The sequence below is a fragment of the Schistocerca americana genome, chromosome 10, assembly GCF_021461395.2.
Source record: "Schistocerca americana isolate TAMUIC-IGC-003095 chromosome 10, iqSchAmer2.1, whole genome shotgun sequence".
Taxonomy (NCBI): Eukaryota; Metazoa; Arthropoda; class Insecta; order Orthoptera; family Acrididae; genus Schistocerca; species Schistocerca americana.
In genome coordinates, this window is record NC_060128.1 from 81,288,621 (window position 1) to 81,311,119 (window position 22,499).

General features: G+C 46.0%; 1 protein-coding gene across 1 annotated transcript in view; it reads right to left on the reverse strand.

The window, feature by feature from the left end:
• LOC124552595 (angiotensin-converting enzyme-related protein-like) overlaps positions 1 to 22,499 on the reverse strand; it is a 385,045-nt gene that overhangs the window by 58,550 nt on the left and 303,996 nt on the right. The window contains exons 5-6 of the mRNA XM_047126920.1: positions 7,588 to 7,728; positions 2,151 to 2,345 (exon numbers count right to left, since the gene is read on the reverse strand). Of these exons, the coding sequence (XP_046982876.1) occupies positions 2,151 to 2,345; positions 7,588 to 7,728 (336 nt within the window). The remainder of the gene's footprint in view (positions 1 to 2,150; positions 2,346 to 7,587; positions 7,729 to 22,499) is intronic.

The following is a 22,499-nucleotide window of genomic DNA, read 5'->3' on the forward strand; positions in this document are numbered from 1 at the left end:
CACCATAAAATCAAAAACTCCAACTGAAATGGGCACATGACTATTGGCGCTGGACACTGGTGCAGTGGCAGAGCACTGCATGATCTGATGAATTCAGATACCCTCTCCATCATGTTGACAGGAGAGCATGAATCCAGTGTCTTCCAAGGGAACAGCTCCTTGACACTTACACTGTGGGTCAGAGACACGATGGTGGGAGCTCTACTATGCTCAGGGGAACATTCACGTGAGAATCCATGAGTCCAGTGGAGCTCATACAAGGCACCACGACAGCCAAGGAGTGTCATACACTGGTTGCAGACCACATACACTCCTTCACCATGATCATGTTTCCCATGGAATTTCTCTACAAGATAATGCACCATGTCACAAGGCCAGGCTTGTGGTGTAGTGGTTTGAGGAATGAAGTGGTGAGATCCAATTGATGCAATGTTCCCCCCCCAACTCACCAAATCTGAACCCGATCAATTAGGTGACTTGTATATGGAGATGAGGTGCCAACTCCCTCCAGCACCTACTGAGGCCTCACTGTTTCCGCACCACAACATGTCACTGCTGTTACCTGTGCCAAAGATGAGCATACCAGCTATTAGATAGGTGGTCATAATGTACTGGCTGATTAGTGTACATTGTAACTTCTTGCTATATAATTTGAGGAAGCCAATAACGGAAGAGCATTATTTTTTGGATATGAGGTCCGTCAGTTATGCAAAACACCGTTTTTCTCAGTACCCAAACATGTTTCGGTACCACTGTGCCATCATCAGTGGCTTTTCGTTTTTATTTATTGTGAATCCAGCGTCGCTTGTGATATTGTCTTCTGCACTCGTCTTTGTCTGGCATATTTATCTTCTCTTCTGTACAATTTTTTTTTCTTTTCCTTGGGCGTTCGGCATCAGTCTCCACAGTTTTATTGTGTGTGTGTCTTTCTTACTTTCATTTATTCTCTACCATACGACGTACAAAAAGGTGTATCAATGTCGCGCTCTCTGTAAGAGAAGACACAGCAGCAAACTGTTATAACGAAATGCTGATACACCTTTTTGTACATCGTATGGTAGAGAATAAATGAAAATAAGGAAGACAGACACACATAATAAAACTGTGGACACTGCTGTCTAACGGCCGAGAGAGAGGAAAAAAAAAAACTATTGTACAGAAGATAAATATGCCAGACAAAGAGGAGCGCAGAAGCCAATATCGCAACCGACGCTGGATTCACAATAAATAACAACGAAAACCCACTGAGCCAAAACATGTTTGGGTACTAAGAAAAACGGTGTTTTCCATAACTGGCGGACCTCACATCCAAAAAAATTTTAACTGCAAACACGGCCAATACAAGGAGCTGCTAATCAAAAAGATGAAAGAGCATTATGTTTTTATGGTGTACTACTGAGAATATTGTCTTATTTCGTTACATATTTTACTTCTCTTAACGGTTTTCATGCGTGCACTTATAAATGCTATAGGCTAGGGCTTCCCAACGTGTGGTCTGCGGACCACTTAGGGGTCTGCCGGCTCTTTCTAGGGGGGCCGCGGCCACCTTTCACCAAATCGTGTAAAATAATGAGTAAAATTATTGAATAAAAATGTGAAAATCATATTCATCATTTTTTCCGTGTGAAAAACATGTGTGTTTTTACTTCAGGTCGTATTCCCAAGCACCCTTTGCGATTCCTAAATGAGAACGCATACACAGCTGGAGAATGCGGCTTCTCTGACCGACTGTTTCGCAACAATACGGGGGGTCGTTTGTGCGCCGGCTCACGGCGCTAGACGCGCTGAAACCTTTTAGGCATGTGCAGAGCAAGCTTTGTCGACCAATCACAGCGCTTGCTGGTACGTATGCGGTCCCAGGCATCATTAAATGTTAAAACTTGCTTTGTCAGTGCACTACCTATTTCATAAGTCGATTTTTGACCACTGGGAACATGGAGCTTGCATTAAGAAGCTTTCAGTTCTCGTGGGTTTCTCCCTGAAATTTGAGGTTACTGTGCTCCTGACTGACTAGGGGTCTGCCATGGATTTTCGACTGAAGAAGGGGTCCGCCAGCTGAAAAGGTTGGGAAGCCCTGCTATAGGCCAATATGCTCTAAAATGGAGATAATGTCCAAACTAAGAGTGGAGTCCTTGGACTAGAGAACTCACCCAGTAGGTGGAGCGGCAGCAGGTCATCGTCGCCCACCATGTCGGGGCCGTACTGGAAGCGCAGCCGAGCCAGCACGAACTGCCGCAGGTCTCCGTACAGCCGCTGCAGCTCTCCCGCCCACAAGGAGCTCGCATTCCTCCCAGTATCCGGGTAGTCCGTCATCAGCTCCCAGTACTCCCAGATGTCGCTGGCTCCTGTGCCAGGAACAAATATCTCCTTATTTGCCAACACGTTTCAGTAAAAGTAGCAGACTAGGACATGTAATGTAATGTATTGCGAATACATAGAAAGAAGGGTCCTTTATTGTGTGATTATATCATAGCGGAACAAACACTGGTAGCAGTTACTTCTGTAAAATATCTGGGAGTATGCGTGCGGAACGATTTGAAGTGGAATGACCATATAAAATTAATTGTTGGTAAGGTGGCTGCCAGGTTGAGATTCATCGGGAGAGTCGATAGAAAATGTAGTCCACCGACAAAGGACGTGGCTTACAAAACACTCGTTCGACCTATACTTGAGTATTGCTCATCAGTGTGGGATCCGTACCAGGTCGGGTTGACGGAGGAGACAGAGAAGATCCAAAGAAGAGCGGCGCGTTTCGTCACAGGGTTATTTGGTAAGCGTGATAGCGTTACGGAGATGTTTAGCAAACTCGAATGGCAGACTCTGCAAGAGAAGCGCTCTGCATCGCGGTGTAGCTTGCTCGTCAGGTTTCGAGAGGGTGCGTTTCTGGATGAGGTATCGAATATATTGCTTCCCCCTACTTATACCTCCTGAGGAGATCACGAATGTAAAATTAGAGAGATTCGAGCGCGCACAGAGACTTTCCGGCAGTCGTTCTTCCCGCGAACCATACGCGACTGGAACAGGAAAAGGGAGGTAATGACAGTGGCACGTAAAGTGCCCTCCGCCACACACCGTTGGGTGGCTTGCGGGGTGTCGATGTAGAACATTTAATGAAAACTGCGATTCGACCATTCTGATAAATCTGGTACTGCATCGCAAAGTTACGTACACAAATGACCACATCTTATAACGTTACTGGTTTAGTGTATTCATGAAATTACGAGGGTCATTTCTGAAGTCCTGCATACAAAGCATGCGCGACGTTACAGTGGCGTGGTCAAGATCAAATTTATTTGAGCTGTCAGCAAGAATTTAGACGCGGTGGCTCTGACAGGGGGAGGCCACGACGTTTGGAACGCGGATTTACTGCAAACTTCGCGAACTCTTAGCACTCCATGAGGACAACTAAATGTGTAAGCAGTAGCGCGTACTTCTCAAGCGTTATTGAGAAAATCGCAAGATAATATCGGTCGTCAAATACCCGCGCGTGGCGATTTTAACCATGAAGCGGTGGCAGCTTACTAGCGCCGGCACGGTAACTCAGTGTGTTCGGTCAGAGGGTTAGGTGCCCTCTGTAATAAAAAGAACTGAGTTCATGGATCAACGAAGAACTGAAATGGGTGTCTTGCGACGTCCGCGCCGAGCAGATACAACGAACGAAAACGAACAAAAATGAGATGAAAAAAGTGGCTAGCGTTCAAGCCGATCGATGGATCGAGCCCCGTTCGTCAGTTTCTTTTCTTACTTTCAACCCAGTCATTTTCTTTACTAGTTACATTGCAATTGATATAATGGGAAAAATACGTGTAATCGGATGAACTTTTATTAAATGTACAATGTTATTTGGCTGTCTACAAATTTTTATTATCACAAATAATATAATATTCATAATTATCGACTAGTAAACGACCAAACGCATAAAGTGATACTGAAAATGTATGCTTGTCTGTGATTTGAGAAATCTCTCATACCTGGAAGGAGCCCGAAACTACCTGTTACCTGCAAGTTTTGATTGGCACATACGGCTTTCTACATTACGAGTACAAGTTGCTGGATGGTATTTTTCGTCAAAACACGGAAAACAAAGTTATGAACATTATATTATTACTGATAGTAAAAATTTGTAGACTGCCAAATAACATCGTAAATTCAATAAAAGTTCATCCGATTACACGTATTTTTCCCGTCATATAAACTGTAATATAAACAGTTAAGAAAATGACTGTTGGAAAAAAAAAAAAAAAGAAAAACGAACGGGACTAGATCCAGCGATTACGGGGAAATTTTTTTTTCATTATGTTCGTTACTGATTGTTGTGTACGTCACATGACATCCGTTCAAGTTCGTTTTGTTCATCCTTCCACTCAGTTTTTACTACAGAGGCCATGGGCTTGAACGCTAACCACTCGGGTGCCGCCGCTTCATGGTAAAAATGGCCACGCGCAGGTATATATTTGACGATTGAAATTATATTTCAATTTTCTCAGTAACGCTTGAGAAGTACGCGCTACTGCTTACACATTTTGTTGTCCTCCTGGAGTACTACGAGTGTACGAAGTCTGCAGTAAATCCGCGTTCCGAACGTAGTGGCCCCCCTTGTGAGTGTGTTCGCCGATTCCTGTAGCTGTGTCTTCAGTAATTCAGTTCTAAAATGGAAGCTGAAATCGGGTATACATGAAAATTCATTCCTACGTCGAAAGGACGCACCTGAAATTTACAACGCTTTGAGAGAGGTGTAGTGGATACTAGCACCACAATATCACGGCTTCTTCTCATTTCCGCGAAGGTCGGGTGAGCACTGAGGGCAACCGAAGGAGTGGAAGGCCATCAAATGCAGCAGACTACACATCTCAGGTTATTGTTAATGACATTTTGAGGGCGGATCGACGAAAAACATGTGAGGAAATTGCTTATGAGACGAGAACGCCTGTCACTTTAGTTTATAGGATCATAACTGAATAGTTACAGATCGGAAAAGTTATCAGATGGGTTCCGCATGATCTGAGTGAAGAGCAAAAGGAGATCGCAAAAGAATCGCTTCAGCGTTATCGAGCAGAAGGAAAACAATTTCGGAAAAGGATTGTTGCACTTGATACGCGGATACGAAATTTTGAGCCAGGTCTGAAGTCGCAGTCGTCACAATGCGAAAGTTCCGTCTCTCGCTGCCAGAAAAAAAACTTGCCGCCAACAATCAAAGTTGAAGCTGATGATGATCTTTGCGTATGACATGAATTGAGTCATAGCTACAAATAAAATGCCCCAGAGGACGTCTGTAACAGGCACGTACTACAATCTGCTTCTGGAAAACGTTTTATGCCCGAAAACACCTCTAGGGAGGCCTAATGTACTTGCAGATCGTGTCTTCATTTTGTGCGGTAGTGCAAGACCGCATCCTGTCCTACCAGTGAGAGAAACGTTCCACAAATATGGATGGGAAATACTTCCCCACCCATCACACTGTTCTGATAAGAGACCACCAGACTTTGATTTGCTTCCTAAATCGATGGAACAGCTCCGTGGAAACCATTTTGATACAACAGATGAAGCTTCCAGCGAGGTGACCTGTGTAATCAGGCAGCTCTATCTAGAATACAGAAGTTGCCGTAACGTTGCGAAGCTGTCATAAGTAAGAATGGAGATTATACTGAAGGCCTGCAAAGGTATTTTGTAAATTTTTCTTCAGTTGTATCTTAGAGTGTACAGAACTTTTGAAATGACAGTTTATACTAATTTACCGGGTGATCAAAAAATCAGTATAAATTTGAAAACTTAATAAACCACGGAATAATGTAGGTGGAGAGGTAAAAATTGACACACATGCGTGGAATGACATGGGGTTTTATTAGAACCAAAATGCAGGATGGCGCTCCACCCCATATTGCTAGACGCGTGAAAGATCTCTTGCGCGCGTCGTTTGGTGATGATCGTGTGCTCAGCCGCCACTTTCGTCATTCTTGGCCTTCCAGGTCCCCAGACCTCAGTCCGTGCGATTATTGGCTTTGGGGTTACGTGAAGTCGCAAGTGTATCGTGATCGACCGACATCTCTAAAGATGCTGAAAGACAACATCCGACGCCAATGCCTCACCATAACTCCAGACATGCTTTACAGTGCTGTTCACGACATTATTCCTCGACTACAGCTTTTGTTGAGGAATGATGGTGGACATATTGAGCATCTCCTGTAAAGAACATCATCTTTGTTTTGTCTTACTTTGTTATGCTAATTATTGCTATTCTGATCAGATGAGGGGCCATCTGTCGGACATTTTTTGAACTTTTGTATTTTTTTGGTTCTAATAAAACCCCATGTCATTCCAAGCATGTGTGTCAATTTGTACCTCTCTATCTACATTATTCCGTGATTTATTCAGTTTTCAAACTTATACTGACTTTTTGATCATCCAGTAGATGAAATACAATTAATCTATAAATTTATCTGACCAGTAACTGAAAATATTTCAAAACGAACGTAAAGTCCAATCTATGAAGGCTGATAGAGTTTCCGTTTGACGGCGTTGCTGCAGCGTATATGCAAAGTAGCGCCGCTCCGATGCGATTATATAAGCACCGAACTGTAGGCAAGGGATTCCCTCACCCCCCTGGTGTCTCCCTTCGTCTCCACCCCCAACCAGTTGCCGCACCTTTACCGTTGTGTCCCACCCTCTCTCCTTCTCCACACCCTCCATCTCCTTTCCCAACGCAACTTCCACCGTCTACCCCTCCCGGATGATGAGTTTCGCCCTGACATCTACCAACTCTAACCCCACCTTCCTCTCGCCTCCTCCTCAGGGCTCCCTCTCCTCCCCCTCCCACCTCCTGAGCGACTTCCCCCTCCTACTACCCCTCCATCTCTTGTGCCTCCTTTCAGTGTCTCTGCACTCCCTCCTGTCCTGTCTTCCCTCTTCATCTCCCGCCCCACGTGTCTCCTGACTCTTTGTGTACCCGCTGACACCCCTCCTCTCTTCATCCCGTCGCATCCCCTACTGTCCCTTGCTCTCCCCTCCTTTTCCATCCTCTCCGACCTTTCCCTCGGCAGGTCCCGCCTGGTAGTTTTATTCTTCGTCGTGTGTGCTCGAAGTAGGTTTTAAGTGTGTTGTTCTGGAGTGATTTTAATACTGTGGCCAACTTTTAACCTGTGCATGTCCATTCAGTGTCTTCTCTGCGTTTTAAGAATCGCCAACTGTGTTTTTTAACTTTCTGGTGACTTTAACTGTCCTCCATGAACGTCTCCATGTCAGTCTATTTTTTCTTCCATTTTCTCCCATTATTGTGTTTTGTTCTTTTTTATCGCCTTATGTATGTAACATTTTATTCTTATTTTAAGTTGTCATGTCACTCGGCTGCAGAGCGGCGGATTGTGCCGCTGACAGCCCTCCCCTGCCCATATGGGGCAGGGGAATGAAATCACAATAAAGGAAAAAAAAGCAAGGGATTAGTGCGGTATTCGTGTCTCTCGGTAATGGCGATGTCATTCCACTTGTACTCCTGATGGGGGTGGACGGGCAGTGAGGGAGAGCAGCAGGTGATGTGACAGCTGTGTGGAAAATGTTGTGGAACCGGCCCTGGATATAAATGCAGGCACTCACCGTTGCCCTCGGCGGCCCTCTGCAGCAGCTCCTGCTGGCCGCGGAAGTCGGCGGCCTGGGAGGTGAACAGGCGGTGCCACTGCAGCCACGCGTGGTGCGCCCGGTACGGGTCGTGGCTGCTCGCCAGCACCCGTCCCGATTCTGCAACACCACACACACACACATTACATCTGCCATCTGCAAAATCACTCAGCTGCGTTGGAGCGGGTAAGAAAGTCCACATAAGAGGTGTGTTAAAAAATGCATTGGTTTTTTTCGAAAGAATTGTTCACTGAAGCGCCAAAGAATCTGTTACATGTCCAGATAATGAGAGACCGCTAATTAAGTGACTCTTCCTGGCAGATTGAAACTGTGTGCCGGACCGACACTCGATCTCGGGACCTTTGCCTTTCGCGGTCAAGCGCTCTACCATCTGAGCTACCCAATCACGACTCACGACCCGTCCTCACAGCTTCAATTGTGCCAGTACCTTGTGGAACCTTCCAATTAAGTTCTTAACCGATACAGACCTCGGCAGTCCACATGTCTGTCCTCCCGAGACCGCTGATCGAGCTCTGCTCTTACAGCCGAACCACATCGCCTGCCATCCAAATTACGCGCAACCGAAGACCTCTGAAGTGCTTCGTCTGCCTTTTCGGTTAGCAGTTGTTATTCTGCTGGTAATCAACACTTTTGAAGTAATCGAATCATAACCTGCTATTGAGAGGTGCTTCTACGAGGTGCGTTCAGAAAGTAAGCTCCGATCGGTCGCGAAATGGAAACGACTATGGAAATCCGATAAAGCTTTGCACAGATGTGTTGGGTAGTGTCTCTAGTATAGCCCCACTTAGCATCACGTCGCTCTTCTCATTTCTGAGCTCGCAGTGAGTGCGTAAAGATGTCTAGAAAATAGTGTCTGCCACCAAGTACGAGGGCCTGGTGAGAAATTTCGCCTGAAGCTATGCAGCTAACATTACATAACTGTCGTGCTGTTTCGTCTTCACGACAATTCTCAGCCGCATTCTGCAGGGGCAATGAAGATGCTCCTGCATCGTTTTCAAATGGAAATGTGAGATTACCCACAATACAGTCCGCAATTGTCTCCCCCTGAGTTTCATCTCTGGTCACATGAACCGCTGTCTTTGAAGACAACATTTTGACACAGACAACGAGGTGTAGGCCAGCGTGGAGAATTGGCGGAAAGCACTGGCGGCTGCCTTCTATGATGAGGCTATTGAAAAGTTGGTACAACGCTATGACAAAAGTCCAAGTCAGAACGGCGACTACGTAGAGAAGTAGCTGAAAGGTGTAGCTAATTGTTACAAGTAAAACATTTCTGATGTTCACTGTGGTTTCAATTTGGCAATCAATCGGAGCTTACTTTCTGAACAGGCCTCGTATATGAAATGCAAGTAAATTCGCTGTTTAGTTTATATAATATTAATAACATAAGTTTTTTTTTCATTTTAGCGCGTATACAGAAATACGTAAACAGGCAGAATACGGCGCTGCGGTCGGCAATGCCTATATAACACAAGTCTCTCGTGCAGTTGTTAGATCGATTATTGCTGCTGCACTGGCAGATTATCCAGATTCGAGGGAGTTTGAACGTGGTGTTACAGTAGGGGCACGAGCGATGGGACAAAGCATCTTCGAGGTAGCGATGAAGTGGGGATTTTGCCATACGACCGTTTAGCGACTGTACCGTGAATATCAAGATTGTGGTAAAACACCAAATCTTCGACATCGCTACGGCCGGAGAAAGATCCTGCGAGAATGGGACCAACAACGACTGAAAAGAATGGCTCAACGAGAAAAAAGTGCAAGCCTTGTGCAAATTACTGCAGATTTCAATGATGGGCCATCAGCAGGTGTCAGCGTGCGAAGTCAACAAAACGCCATCGATATGGGCTTTCGGAGCCAAAGGCCCACTCGTGTACCCTTCATGACTGAACGACACAAAGCATTCTGCCTCACCTGCGCCCATCAACACCGATATTGGACTGTTGATGAGTGCAAACTGAAGACCACAATAGCGTAATATGTTCAAAAGAGTATAAGAAGAATATCAGTAAAAGTAGAACAAATGTAATGAAATGCTGCCTAATTAAACCAGGCGATGTTGTGTCAGTGAGGACCCACAACTCTTAGATTATTCAGAGAAATGACTGTCATGCTGACTTTGCCCCCATGAAGGGCATGCTGCAACAGAACCGGTACGTATGTGTAACATGTGGGCAGGAGAGCAACACATGCTCGCACAAACAAAGTGCACATTCCCGCCCACCAGACATGCGGAGGCGGTTTACCCATGTGGCACATGAAGCACACTGTTATCCCGTTTACATGGGTTTCCCAACGCCGGATTACGTAGACCGATTTCCTAATACCGCTTCTGGATGGTCATGTAAACACTTCAAAATCGATTCTGGAAATTCGCTTCTAGTTGCGTTTTCCAATTCCGCAATCGATTTGCGCTCCCATGTAAACGCAGTGGGTTTTGAAACATGCTTGGATTGTCAAGTTACGTCTTGTTTTTGGAATATTCGGTTAATATGGACTTGTTGCGCAGTGAAGACAGGCACAAACTGGGCATGAAGCTGTCTACCCGTAATATTTAAATAAAGTGAAATAAGGATTGTGTTGACAATAAGAAACCGGATCAGTTGTTTTCCGAATCCCGTATTTAATTGGGCTAGCAAATTTGCTTCAGACCTTAACATGTAAACATGACAGCGAAAAACGAAGTTCGGCGTTCGTCTTTCGGAAGATATGTCGCACGTAAACGTAATGTTGATGGTTGGCTGGTCGGTTGGATAGATGTTTTAGGGGAGGGGACCGGACCGAACAGCGAGGTCATCGGTGCCATCGGATTAGAGAAGGCCGGGGAAGGAAGTCGGCCATGCCCTTTGAAAGGAACCATCCCGGCATTCGCCTGAAGCGATTTAGGGAAATCACAAGAAACCTAAATCAGAATGGCCAGACGCGGGATTGAACCGTCGTCCTTCCGGTGGTGGTGGTGGTGGTGGTGGTTAGTGTTTAACGTCCCGTCGACAACGAGGTCATTAGAGACGGAGCGCAAGCTCGGGTTAGGGAAGGATTGGGAAGGAAATCGGCCGTGCCCTTTCAAAGGAACCATCTCGGCATTCGCCTGAAACGATTTAGGGAAATCACGGAAAACCTAAATCAGGATGGCCGGAGACGGGACTGAACCGTCGTCCTCCCGAATGCGAGTCCAGTGTGCTAACCACTGCGCCACCTCGCTCGGTCGTCCTTCCGAATGGGAGTCCAGTGTACCACCGCGCCGGCCGCTGTGACCGAGCGGTTCTAGGCGCTTCAGTCTGGAACCGCGCTGCTGCTACGGTCGCTGGTTCGATTCCTGCCTCGGGCATGGATGTGTGTGATGTCCGTAGGTTAGTAAGGTTTAAGTAGTTCTAAGTTCTAGGGGACTGACGACCTCAGACGTTAAGTCCCATAGTGCTCAGAGCCATTTTGTGCCACCTCGCGTAGTATGTCACATTCCTTGTACCGCATTAGTTTTTCGGCGGGAAATTAACCGTTCCGGTAGCTGTTTTTAACTAAAAGTAAGGACACTATTTAGGATTACATGAGAATGATTCTCCAGTAAGTTTACAATAGTGGAAATAGTAAATTAAGAACATAAAAACTGTATTTTCGATATGTGAAGTATACATTCGAAGTAATTCTGTTTCATTAAACCACATTTTACGAGCTACAAATTGGCGCAACAGTTTCACTTATATACTCTGCTGCGCTATGGTCTGTTGTGCATCATTAAGTACTTGCGCCACAACCTTTCTGAAAGACAGTGCTCTTAGGCAAATTCTTGTGACATACTGAGAGCGAGACAGGGAAGTCCAGGTAGTGTTCATAGATTTTCAAAGAGCTTACGACAGTGTTCACCCACATAGGGGTCCTCACACGTTCAAAAATATTGTCAAACCGTCACTAAACTGACCGTCTGAGGGCGCGTGTTAACATATTGTCAATACTAGAAATATTGCAATCAGTATTGATGGCCCTCAAAATATTCTCAGTATTGTCAATACATACTGAACGTGAGAAGTCAAGTACTGACAGTTTGACAATATTCTCCATTCAGATGTTCACAGCTCCATGAACCAGCCACACTACTTACATTTTCAATTCACCTTGTGCATATCATACGTCAGGTTCAATTTTTTCAAGTAGCCTTAACACAGTACAATTTTAATAGGCATATGAAAGGATAAACACTGCGTATAGCACTTTAGGTTGGTCACAGACTGTTCCCTATGACCCCGTTTACTTTATTAATTCGAACACATAGTATAGGTTGGTGAATTACATAGCAATTTGGTAAAACGCATCAACTTCTAAAAATGTGTCATATATTTGCTATGACTAGTAAGGGGTCTCCGAAATGCATGTCAGTTTCACCAAATTATCACAAGACAAAAAGTTCCACGTTAATTGCCTGGACTATGCTTGAGAGTTACATATTATTGCTTCACAAGTTTCCATACGATTTTACTAATTACGTCTGATGAAGTTAAGAGCATTCGGATGACCCGCCTGACATCAGCAATCTCATACAATGCGATTGCCTCTCCAATTAACGTATTTTGCTTTTTTTATTTTGTATCGTATCAACATCAATAACTTCTTGTACGATGTAGGACTCATCGGCAAATAATTTATGAAATCATTCGGATCTGTAGCTCTGATTTTGGTCAGTAAATTACCGTGTAACCAGTCGCTTCTTGTCTTCAACCACTCTCTGACACATTTCATCTTCTTCGTTGTTTTCTGTTGCTTATAAGTAATATCTAATATAATTCCAGCCAGGCCCTCTTTTGGGTGTTCGGCGTCTTAACTTTGAAAAACCGTGTTGTCAACCGACAATTTTGTCAATACGTATTACTGATGGTGTGAGTTCACTTCACTGTACTGAAGGTTTGACAAACCAGTATTGTCAATAAATATTGAACGTGTGCAGGCCCCTTTAAACGTTGGAGGAGTTCCGAATCCTAAGTAAACTCACTGAAATGATTTGAGTAGGTACGAGTGAATCATGAGCGATATTACTAACTGGAGGGGCATACTCAACCTTTTCTATAGAAACTGCATTAGTATAGGGAGATGCACTATCATGTGTACTGCTTAAGCTCACCCTGGAGGAAGCGGTAGCAGGCAGTCAAGTTGTAGAGAGTAATGAATGGGCTACGAATGGGAGCTGGGATACGTACCACCTCAGTTTTATTTTGCACCTCCAGCGTAACAAGATTCATATCCACAAGTAATTTTATATGTAAGAGGCAGAGGAACATGTCTCGAAGTACGTGATTTTCGGCTTTTTTAACATACGTTTTCACTGTAGTCAACAGTTTGTTCTGTCAAAACGATGTATCTCTCTCTTCTCGTGGCGAGAATAAGGTGCTGCGTATCTCCAAGTTCCGAAGTCATTTTATAGACACACAGACGTATTGGCGATTACGTTCTTCTGTCTCGAAGAAGGACATCGCGACTTTGGGGTTTTGAACTAGACCCTGTAAGGTACTGTCCAAACATACCAGCTAAGACCAGTTTCTACAAAATACGAGTAACTGTATATCATCTCATAGGATGCAATATTGATACCAGGAAAGCTAGAAATAGCATATGGCATGAAGGTGTGGCTAAACGTGGATCGATTAAAGTAGCATCGAGCGTATTTAAGAAATTCCAGCAGGTTGCAGATGGTCATGCTGTTGTTTTGTTCTCCGTCACCTGCAATGCTTCTATGCAGAAAGAACGGCTGGCACAAACGAAAATTTACAGTGAAGGAAACAAAGTACGATGCCTTTAAGGTGGCAGCTTCAGTATTGCAAATGTGATTTTAATCCCCATCTTACCCAAACATTTCCATGATCAACAATTCAAAAGACGATTGTGATACAGCCTTCCAGATGGAACTGAATTACCATGGAGCATTAAAATTTCAGGTAGAGAAAATAAAAGGCCTCAATGTTTTTTACTGCTCCTGCATTGTCATGGAACAGATCACGCATTTTACAAAAGCGTTCAAGAAATGGTCCAAATGGCTCTAAGCACTATGGGACTTAACAGCGGAGGTCTTCAGTCCCTTGAACTTAGAACTACTTAAACCTAACAAACCTAAGGACATGACACACATCCAGGCCCGAGGCAGGATTCGAACCCGTGACCGCAGCAGTCGCGCGGTTCCGGAATGAAGCGCCTAGAACGGCTCGGCCACAACGGCCGGCAGCGTTCAAGAAGAGAGGGCTGAAGAGTCAGTCCGTGGTGGCGTGGACTGTGATGTAAGTGAGAAACTCAATGTTCAGTGGTGACACTGGTACACAAATTCACTGGTATTTTATTTTAATAAGAATTTATCTGTTTTTAATTTCTAAATTATTTTTTCTATTATATTTTCTTAACCAAGTGCATATCTCTGAAGTGCAAAACCACTATTTAGATTGATTCGCTAAAAATCGTAATGACGTATCTCCTGAGCACTGTGTCAAACAATAAAGATGGACCAGTGAGGACTATTTTTGAAGACATCATCTCGTAGCTTTTTAAGTGAATTCTTTAGCGGTGTAGACATTTTTCCACTATAATTTGTCTTACGTCACTGAAACACGAAATTTACTTGTTAAAAATATATTCTTCATCTCTCTTGTAAAATCGCTGAAACGGAATTACGCTCCTCTGATTCTCACATAGCGATGTGGCACAATTAGGATCAAATAGCGTGACGTGAGTACATGGTACAATTTCATACAGAACCGTACGAATTTTTTTTTTCCGTTTTGGTTTTAGGGCGCAAAACTGCTATGGTCATTAGCGCCCAGCCCGTGACTTAGGAAACAGTAAAAAAACCGAAATTGAAAACCAGCAGCAATGGGAACAAAGTCATAAAATTGGAGAAACTAAAAGCAGAAGGAAGGCTTAAAAATCCACTACAGAAAGCGGTTGGTTGTCCCCAAAAAAAGCTTCAAATGACTGACGTCATTTCACTGGCACTAATAAACTGGAGAACGCGGTCGGCTGAGCGCCTGTCATCTGCTAAAATCGACGATAGATCAGGCGATAGCTGTAGACGGGCGCGTAACGGATTAAAATAGGGGCATTCAATTAAAAGGTGTCTTACCGTCCACAGCTGAGAGCAGTGGGGACAGAGTGGGGGAGGATCGCCGCTTAAAAGATGTCGATGGCTAAAAAGACAGTGCCCTATCCGGAGTCTAGCTAAAATTACCTCCTCCCGACGACGCGTTCGGGAGGAAGAGGTCCAAGCGCAAGGAAGAGCTTTCACTTCCCGCAATTTATTATGGGGAAGTGTTGACCAATGCACATGCCATAAATGAACAACACGACGACATAAAACGCTCCGTAGATCGCAGAAAGGAATCGATGGAATAGCTGGCCGAGGAAGAGAGACTGCAGCCTTGGCTGCAATATCGGCCGCCTCATTTCCACAGATACCAACGTGTCCCGGGAGCCAGAGGAACGCCACCGAGACACCCCCCAGGTGGAGCAAGCGCAGACAGTCCTGAATCCGGTGGACCAGAGGGTGCACAGGATAAAGAGCTTGGAGACTGAGGAGAGAGCTGAGAGAATCTGAGCAGATTACGTACTGTATCCGCTGATGGCGGCGGATGTAGTGGACAGCCTGGAGAACAGCGTAAAGCTCCGCAGTAAACACCGAACACTGGTCGGGAAGCCGAAATTGATTTGGGGTGTCGCGAACAATATAGGCACTCCCTACACCTAACGATGTTTTCGAGCCGTCGGTGTAAATAAATGTGGCGTCCGTCATTTGTGCACATAGAGCAGCAAATGCCCGACGATAAACAAGTGTAGGGGTACCATCCTTGGGAAATCGACAAAGGTCACGGAGCAGGCAGATCCGGGGACGGAGCCAAGGCGGTGCTGTACCCCAAGTTGTCAAGAAGGTTTTTGGAAAGCGGAAGGAAAGAGAATGGAGCAGTTGACGGAAGCGGACTCCCGGGGGTAGTAGGGAGGAGGGGCGGCCTGTATACCCTACATCAAAGGAGGCGTCGCAAAAAATGTCATGGGCTGGATTAGCAGGCATGGAAGACAGATGGCTAGCATAACGACTCAGAAGGACTGCTCGCCGATTGGACAGCGGAGGTTCAGCAGTCTCAGCATAAAGGCTTTCCACAGGGCTAGTGTAAAAAGCTCCAGACACTAAACGTAATCCACGGTGGTGGATAGAGTCGAGACGCCGAAGAAGAGACGGCCGAGCAGAGGAGTAGACTATGCTTCCATAATCCAATTTCGAGCGCACTAAGGCGCGATAGAGGCGGAGAAGGACCACTCGGTCCGCTCCCCAGGAGGTACCATTCAGGACACGGAGGGTGTTAAGCGATCGCAGACAGCGAGCCGAAAGATAGGAAACGTGGGAGGACCAGCACAATTTTCTGTCAAACATAAGACCCAAGAATTTAGCGACGTCCGAAAACGGAAGGTTGACTGGTCCTAGATGTAATGAGGGTGGAAGAAACTCCTTACGTCGCCAAAAATTAACACAAACGGTCTTACTGGGTGAGAAACGGAAGCCGGTTTCGATGCTCCGAGAGTGGAGGCGATCGAGACATCCTTGAAGACGTCGTTCAAGAAGGCTGGTCCGTTGAGAGCTGTAGTAGATCGCAAAATCGTCCACAAAGAGGGAGCCCGAGACATCAGGAAGGAGACAATCCATAATTGAATTTATAGCTATGGCAAACAGTACAACACTCAGCACGGAGCCCTGGGGTACCCCGTTTTCTTGGGAGAAAGTACGGGAGAGAGTAGTGTTCACCCGCACTCTAAATGTGCGCTCTGCCATAAATTCGCGAAGAAAAAGGGGCAGCCGGCCTCGAAAGCCCCAAGAGAACAGTGTGCGGAGGATGCCTGTCCTCCAACAGGTATCGTATGCTCTCTCCAGATCAAAAAAATATTGCTACCGTTTGGCGTTTCCGGAGAAAATTGTTCATGATATAAGTGGAGAGAGCAACAAGATGGTCAACTGCCGAACGATGCTTTCGGAATCCGCATTGGGCAGGTGTTAAAAGACTGCGGGATTCCAGCCACCAAGCTAAACGGTAATTCACCATACGCTCCAAAATCTTACAGACACTACTCGTGAGAGAGATTGGGCGATAGCTAGAGGGGAGATGTTTGTCCTTTCCAGGTTTCGGAACGGGAACGACGATAGCTTCCCGCCATCGTCTGGGAAAAGTACCGTCCGTCCAAATTCGATTGTAAAGGCGAAGGAGGTGACGCAGACTATGGGTTGATAAATGCAGCAACATTTGGACATGGATACCATCCGGGCCTGGGGCGGAGGAGCGAGAAGAAGAGAGTGCATGTTGGAGTTCCCGCATGGAGAAAACAGTATTGTAGCTTTCGCGATTTTGAGAGGAAAAAGCAAGATGTCGCACTTCCGCTGCACGTTTCTTCGGGAGAAACGCTGGCGGGTAATTTGAAGAGCTCGAAATCTCAGCAAAGTGCTGACCCAATGAGTTAGAAATTGCGACGGGGTCCACTAAGGTATCATGCGCGACAGTGAGCCCAGAGACTAATAAAGAATTTCCAGCTTGCCTTCTTGCTATCGCGGATGACGCGACGGCATCGCGCACGGAGCTGCTTATAGTGGATACAGTTGGCCAAAGTAGGATGGTGACGGAAAATGCGAAGAGCACGTCGCCGCTCACGTATTGCGTCACGGCATGCCTCGTTCCACCAAGGAACTGGGGGGCGCCGGGGCAATTCGGAGGTGCGTGGTATTGAACGTTCCGCAGCTGTAAGAATAACGTCCGTAATATGTGTGATCTCATCGTCGACGCTGGGAAAGCGACGGTCATCGAATGTCGCTAGGGACGAAAAAAGTGTCCAATCGGCTTGGGCAAACTTCCAGCGTCGCGGGCGCATATATGGCAGTCGAGGCTGCAGTCTAAGGACACATGGAAAGTGGTCACTCGAGTGTGTATCATCAAGGGCGAACCATTCGAAGCGCCGAGCTAGCGGAACAGTACCGATCGCAAGGTCCAAATGAGATAAATTTGTCGTGGAGGCAGACAAAAATGTGGGGACCCCAGCGTTGAGGCAAACTAGATCCGCTTGGTGGAAGACGTCTAGCAATAGGGAGCCACGTGGACAAGGATGTGGAGATCCCCAAAGCGGGTGGTGGGCATTGAAGTCCCCAACCAGCAAATAGGGGGGTGGAAGCTGACCAAGAAGATGAAGGAGATCAGCTCGTGCCATTGGTGTGGACGATGGAATGTATACAGTACAAAGAGAGAACGTGTATCCAGAAAGGGAAAGACGGATGGCGACAGCTTGGAAGGAACTGTTTAAGGGGATTGGGTGATAATGGAGAGTATCATGGAGAAGAATCGTGAGTCCTCCATGGGCTGGAGTGCCTTCAACAGAGGGGAGGTCATATCGGACGGACTGAAAATGAGGGAGAACAAAGCGGTCATGGGGACGCAGCTTTGTTTCCTGAAGACAGAAGATGACCGTCGAGTAGGATCGTAAGAGGATCGACAATTCATCCCGATTGGCTCGAATGCCGCGGATATTCCAGTGGATAATAGACATAGGGTGAACAGAAAATGGAGGATTGTGACCAAGGGTGCTGTCAACCCAACGACTGCTCAGAGCTTGCGACCGACAGCATGGAATGGCATTCAGCCGAAGGCAGAAGATCCTGATCCATAGGTTGGTCAGGAGCAGCTCCTGCCAACAGTGATCGGCTGGTTGACCGGCCACCAGCAGTGCGCCTCGGCGACACAGAAGATGGCCGAGGGCGATTTCCGCCAGGTGGTGCTGTAGATGGGACACGCCTTGGCGGAGAAGGAGAGGAACTGGGTTTCTTCGTAGCCTTCTTGGAAGTATGATGTTTAGATGAAGGAGGAACCGATGGTTGTGAAGTTGCGGTACGTAAAAACTCTTCACGAGTATGCTCTTTTTTCGAAGACTTGGTGTCCGACTTTTGGGCTCGAGATTTAGCAGAACCCGACGAAGGGTGAGCCATAGAGTGGGCAGGCGAAAATGGTGAGGTTGAACGGGCAATCTTTGTGCTGGCCGATCTGACGGCCGTGGCACTAAAGGTGAGGTCGCAAGTCTGTGTGGCCGCCTCCTTTGTTGGCCGAGGAGAAGCAAGGACAGTGCTGTATTTGCCTGTCTGAGGCACGGTGGGCTGTCGACTGGCGAATAATTTTCGAGCAGCAAAGGTCGACACCTTTTCCTTCACTCTTATTTCCTGGATGAGCTTTTCGTCCTTAAAAACGGGGCAATCTCGAGAGGAAGCAGCGTGGTCACCCATACAGTTGATGCAGCGAGGGGATGGAGGCGAACAAGCACCCTCATGGGCATCCTTGCCACACGTAACACATTTGGCCGGATTGGAACAGGACTGGCTGGTGTGATTGAACCGCTGACATCGATAGCAACGCGTAGGGTTTGGGACGTCAGGGCGAACGGAAATTATCTCATAGCCTGCTTTGATTTTCGATGGGAGTTGAACTTTGTCAAATGTCAAGAAGACAGTGCGGGTTGGAATGATGTTCGTGTCAACCCTTTTCGTAACCCTATGAACAGCCGTTACGCCCTGGTCAGACAGGTAGTGCTGAATTTCTTCGTCAGACAATCCATCGAGGGAGCGTGTATAAACGACTCCACGCGAGGAATTTAAGATACGGTGCGGTTCCACCCGGACAGGGAAGGTGTGGAGCAGAGAAGTACGCAGCAATTTTTGTGCCTGGAGGGCACTGTTTGTTTCTAACAACAGGGTGCCATTCCGTAATCTGGAACAAGACTTTACAGGACCTGCAATCGCGTCGACACCTTTCTGAATAATGAAAGGGTTGACCGTGGAGAAGTCGTGACCTTCGTCAGACCGAGAAACAACAAGGAACTGTGGCAACGATGGAAGAACTGTCTGTGGCTGAGACCCAGTGAACTTACGTTTGTGAACAGACATAGTGGAAGGTGAGGAAACCATTGCGGAAGAATCCCCCATGATTACCGGCGTCTCCGATGGCGTGCTCCTCCCTTGTGGGGGCCCTCACTGAGGGCACTCCCGCCTTAGGTGATTGTTCACACCTCAGGTCACACCTCCCGACAAACGGACGGAGGGACCAATCGGCACTCTCGGAAGGTATCAGCTCGGGTAATCACCCCTCCCTGGGCCTGGCCATTACCAGGGGGTACGTACGTGTCCTACCTCTCTACCCGGGGCGGGGAATTACGCGTTACCCCGTCACCGGCTACGCATGGAAGTGCGTGGGTCGGCCTTCAGACACGCACAGGGAGGAAAAAAGAGAAAGGGAAAGGAAAGAAGAGGGGTCTCAAACGCCGCAGCGGAGAAAAGGCAAAGAGAAGATGGAAGGAAAAGAGAAGAACAGAGGAAGGACGAAGACTTGTAAGTGTAGAAAGCAAGGAAGTTGGAACAGTTTCGAGCGTCCGTCTCCGGACGTAGGCACAAACCATACTCCCAGAGGGGGAGAAAGGGAAGGAAAGAGCCAGAGGTGAGGGCGGGGGGGAGCGCGAAGATGGGGGACGGGGAAGGATGCGGAAAAGGAAGGTATGCAGCCCGGAAAGGAAGGAGGGCCACATTAGCTCGGGGTCCCGTGCTCGCTACGCACGTGTCCACAAAAGAGTTGTGGACCCCCTGGGGGGGAACCGTACGAAGTGCGCATACTTCACACATGTATGTTCGAACGTGAATAAATACGTGAAAGGTGAAAGCAATCCTACAATGTCTTGAGTTTTCGTCGTTAATGAAAAGAAGCGACGCAGTCAGTTCTCAATATATTCAACGTGGGATCTAGGCTAAGATGTAATTAATCCAATCAGGTATCTAATATCAAGTCTGCTGGAAGACTAGGGATGTTCTATGGGTTTCAGATATTTGCTTACGCAGAAGACATAGCGAGAGCGAGAAATAATTTTTGGAGGTGAACAAAATAGTCGCTATACCAACAAGTAAAGCAGGAGTACTCATTAATAAACAAACAGAATATATGCACGTAGGCAGAAGTAAATATGCGCAAGAGCACTTCACAGTTGACGAAGAGATGTTCAAGCTATACTCTGCAAACAACAGCGACGTCCCACTACACCAGCCATTAGGCTTCCTTCCCGTTCCACACACGTATGGAAAAGAATGATTGAATACCTCTGTGAGTGGTATAATTAATCTAATCTGATCCTCACGATCCCAATTTGAGCGACACGTAGGGGGTTGAAGTATAATCCTAGAATCATTTAAAGCTGGTTTTTGAAACTTTGTTAACAGACTCTCTCAGCCTAGTTTAACTCTATGTTCAAGAGTCTTCGAGTTGAGTTTCTTCATTATCTCTGTGACACGCTTCCACGGAGCAAACAAATCTGTGACAATTAGTGCTGCCCTTCTCTGTATACCTTCCACATCCCCTTTTAGTCCTCCCTGGTACAGGTACCACACACTTGAGCAATATTTTAGAACCGATCGCAGAGCGATTTGTACGCAATCTCCTTTGTAGACAAACTGCATTTCCCCAGTATTTTATCAGTAAACCGAAGTCTACCACCTGATTTATCTATGACTTAACCTATGTGATCATTCCATTTCATATTCCTACAAAGAGTTCCACCGAAGTATTTGTATGAAGTGGCCGATTCCAACAGTGACTCACTGATATTATAGGATACTACGTTTTTTCGTTTTGTGAAGTGCAAAATTTTACATTTGTAACATTTAAATCAAGTTGCCAATCTTTGCACCACTCTGAAATCTTATCAAGATCTGACTGAACGTTTATGCAGCTTCTTTCAGACAATACTTCATTACGGATGAGTAAGTCATCTGTAAAAAGCCTAATTTTACTATTAATAATTGCCTGCAAGGTCACTGATATGCAACGTGAACAGCAAGGGTCCCAGCACACTTCTCTGGGGCACACCCGAAGTTACATCTACATCTGACGATGCCTCTCCATCCAAGACAATACGCTGTGTCGTGCCTACCGGAAAGTCCTCAACCCAGTCACAAACTTCACTTTCGACACTGACGCAAAGGAAAGAATTTCTGCTGTCTTCACATGCCTATATGCCCTCAGAGCTGCGAAAATTTTCTGTTATGCCATTATACACCCCATTGTCCTATATTGTTCACAAAGGCTGTAAAAACATTTGAAAGAAATAAGTTCCCTTTAATTTACGTCTATGGTCACAAACTTTTTGTAACAGATTACCGGTTTCGGTCTTTAATGACCACCATCAGATCTGCAGCAAAAATGGGAAAAACACAAATACATTCGCAAACTGTATACAGCTTAAGAGCAATACATAGACCATAATGAAAAGTAGTACTGACAAAATTTACATTTGTGCGCTTTAAATATGAAGAGGCATACCTGTTCCATAAAAACAAAGTCCTAATGTACTGCAACCATAGTGGCATCGTCAAATGTTAAATGCGGAATCAGCACCAGCATCGTCAAATACATACAAATCACACCACATGCACGAGTCATGTTGTCAGTAGTAGCACTACTGTTCAAAACAAGCTGCCGTACAGTAGCCACAAGATGTTTGTGTTGTAAGTTCACCAGATGTCCCTAATGTCGGCATACACTAGTTTTCAATAATTAATTGAAACAGCGAAAATAAAGGGGGATACAATAGTTGAAGTCTGTAATAAGCTTATAACGTATAAAGAAAGGCGAAAAAAAAATCGGGAACCCGGTTAGCGATGGAGGTACTTTGAGAGCAAGAAAGAAGAATGAAATTTACAAGATCATGAACCAGCCCAATATATTAAATACCAAAGAGCGGACAACTCCAATGGACAGGTCACGTAATCCTTAAACCAGAGAACCGAGTTCCTAAGCAAGCTTTCACTGCCCTTATTTAAAGAAAATAGGTAGGTCAAGAGTCAG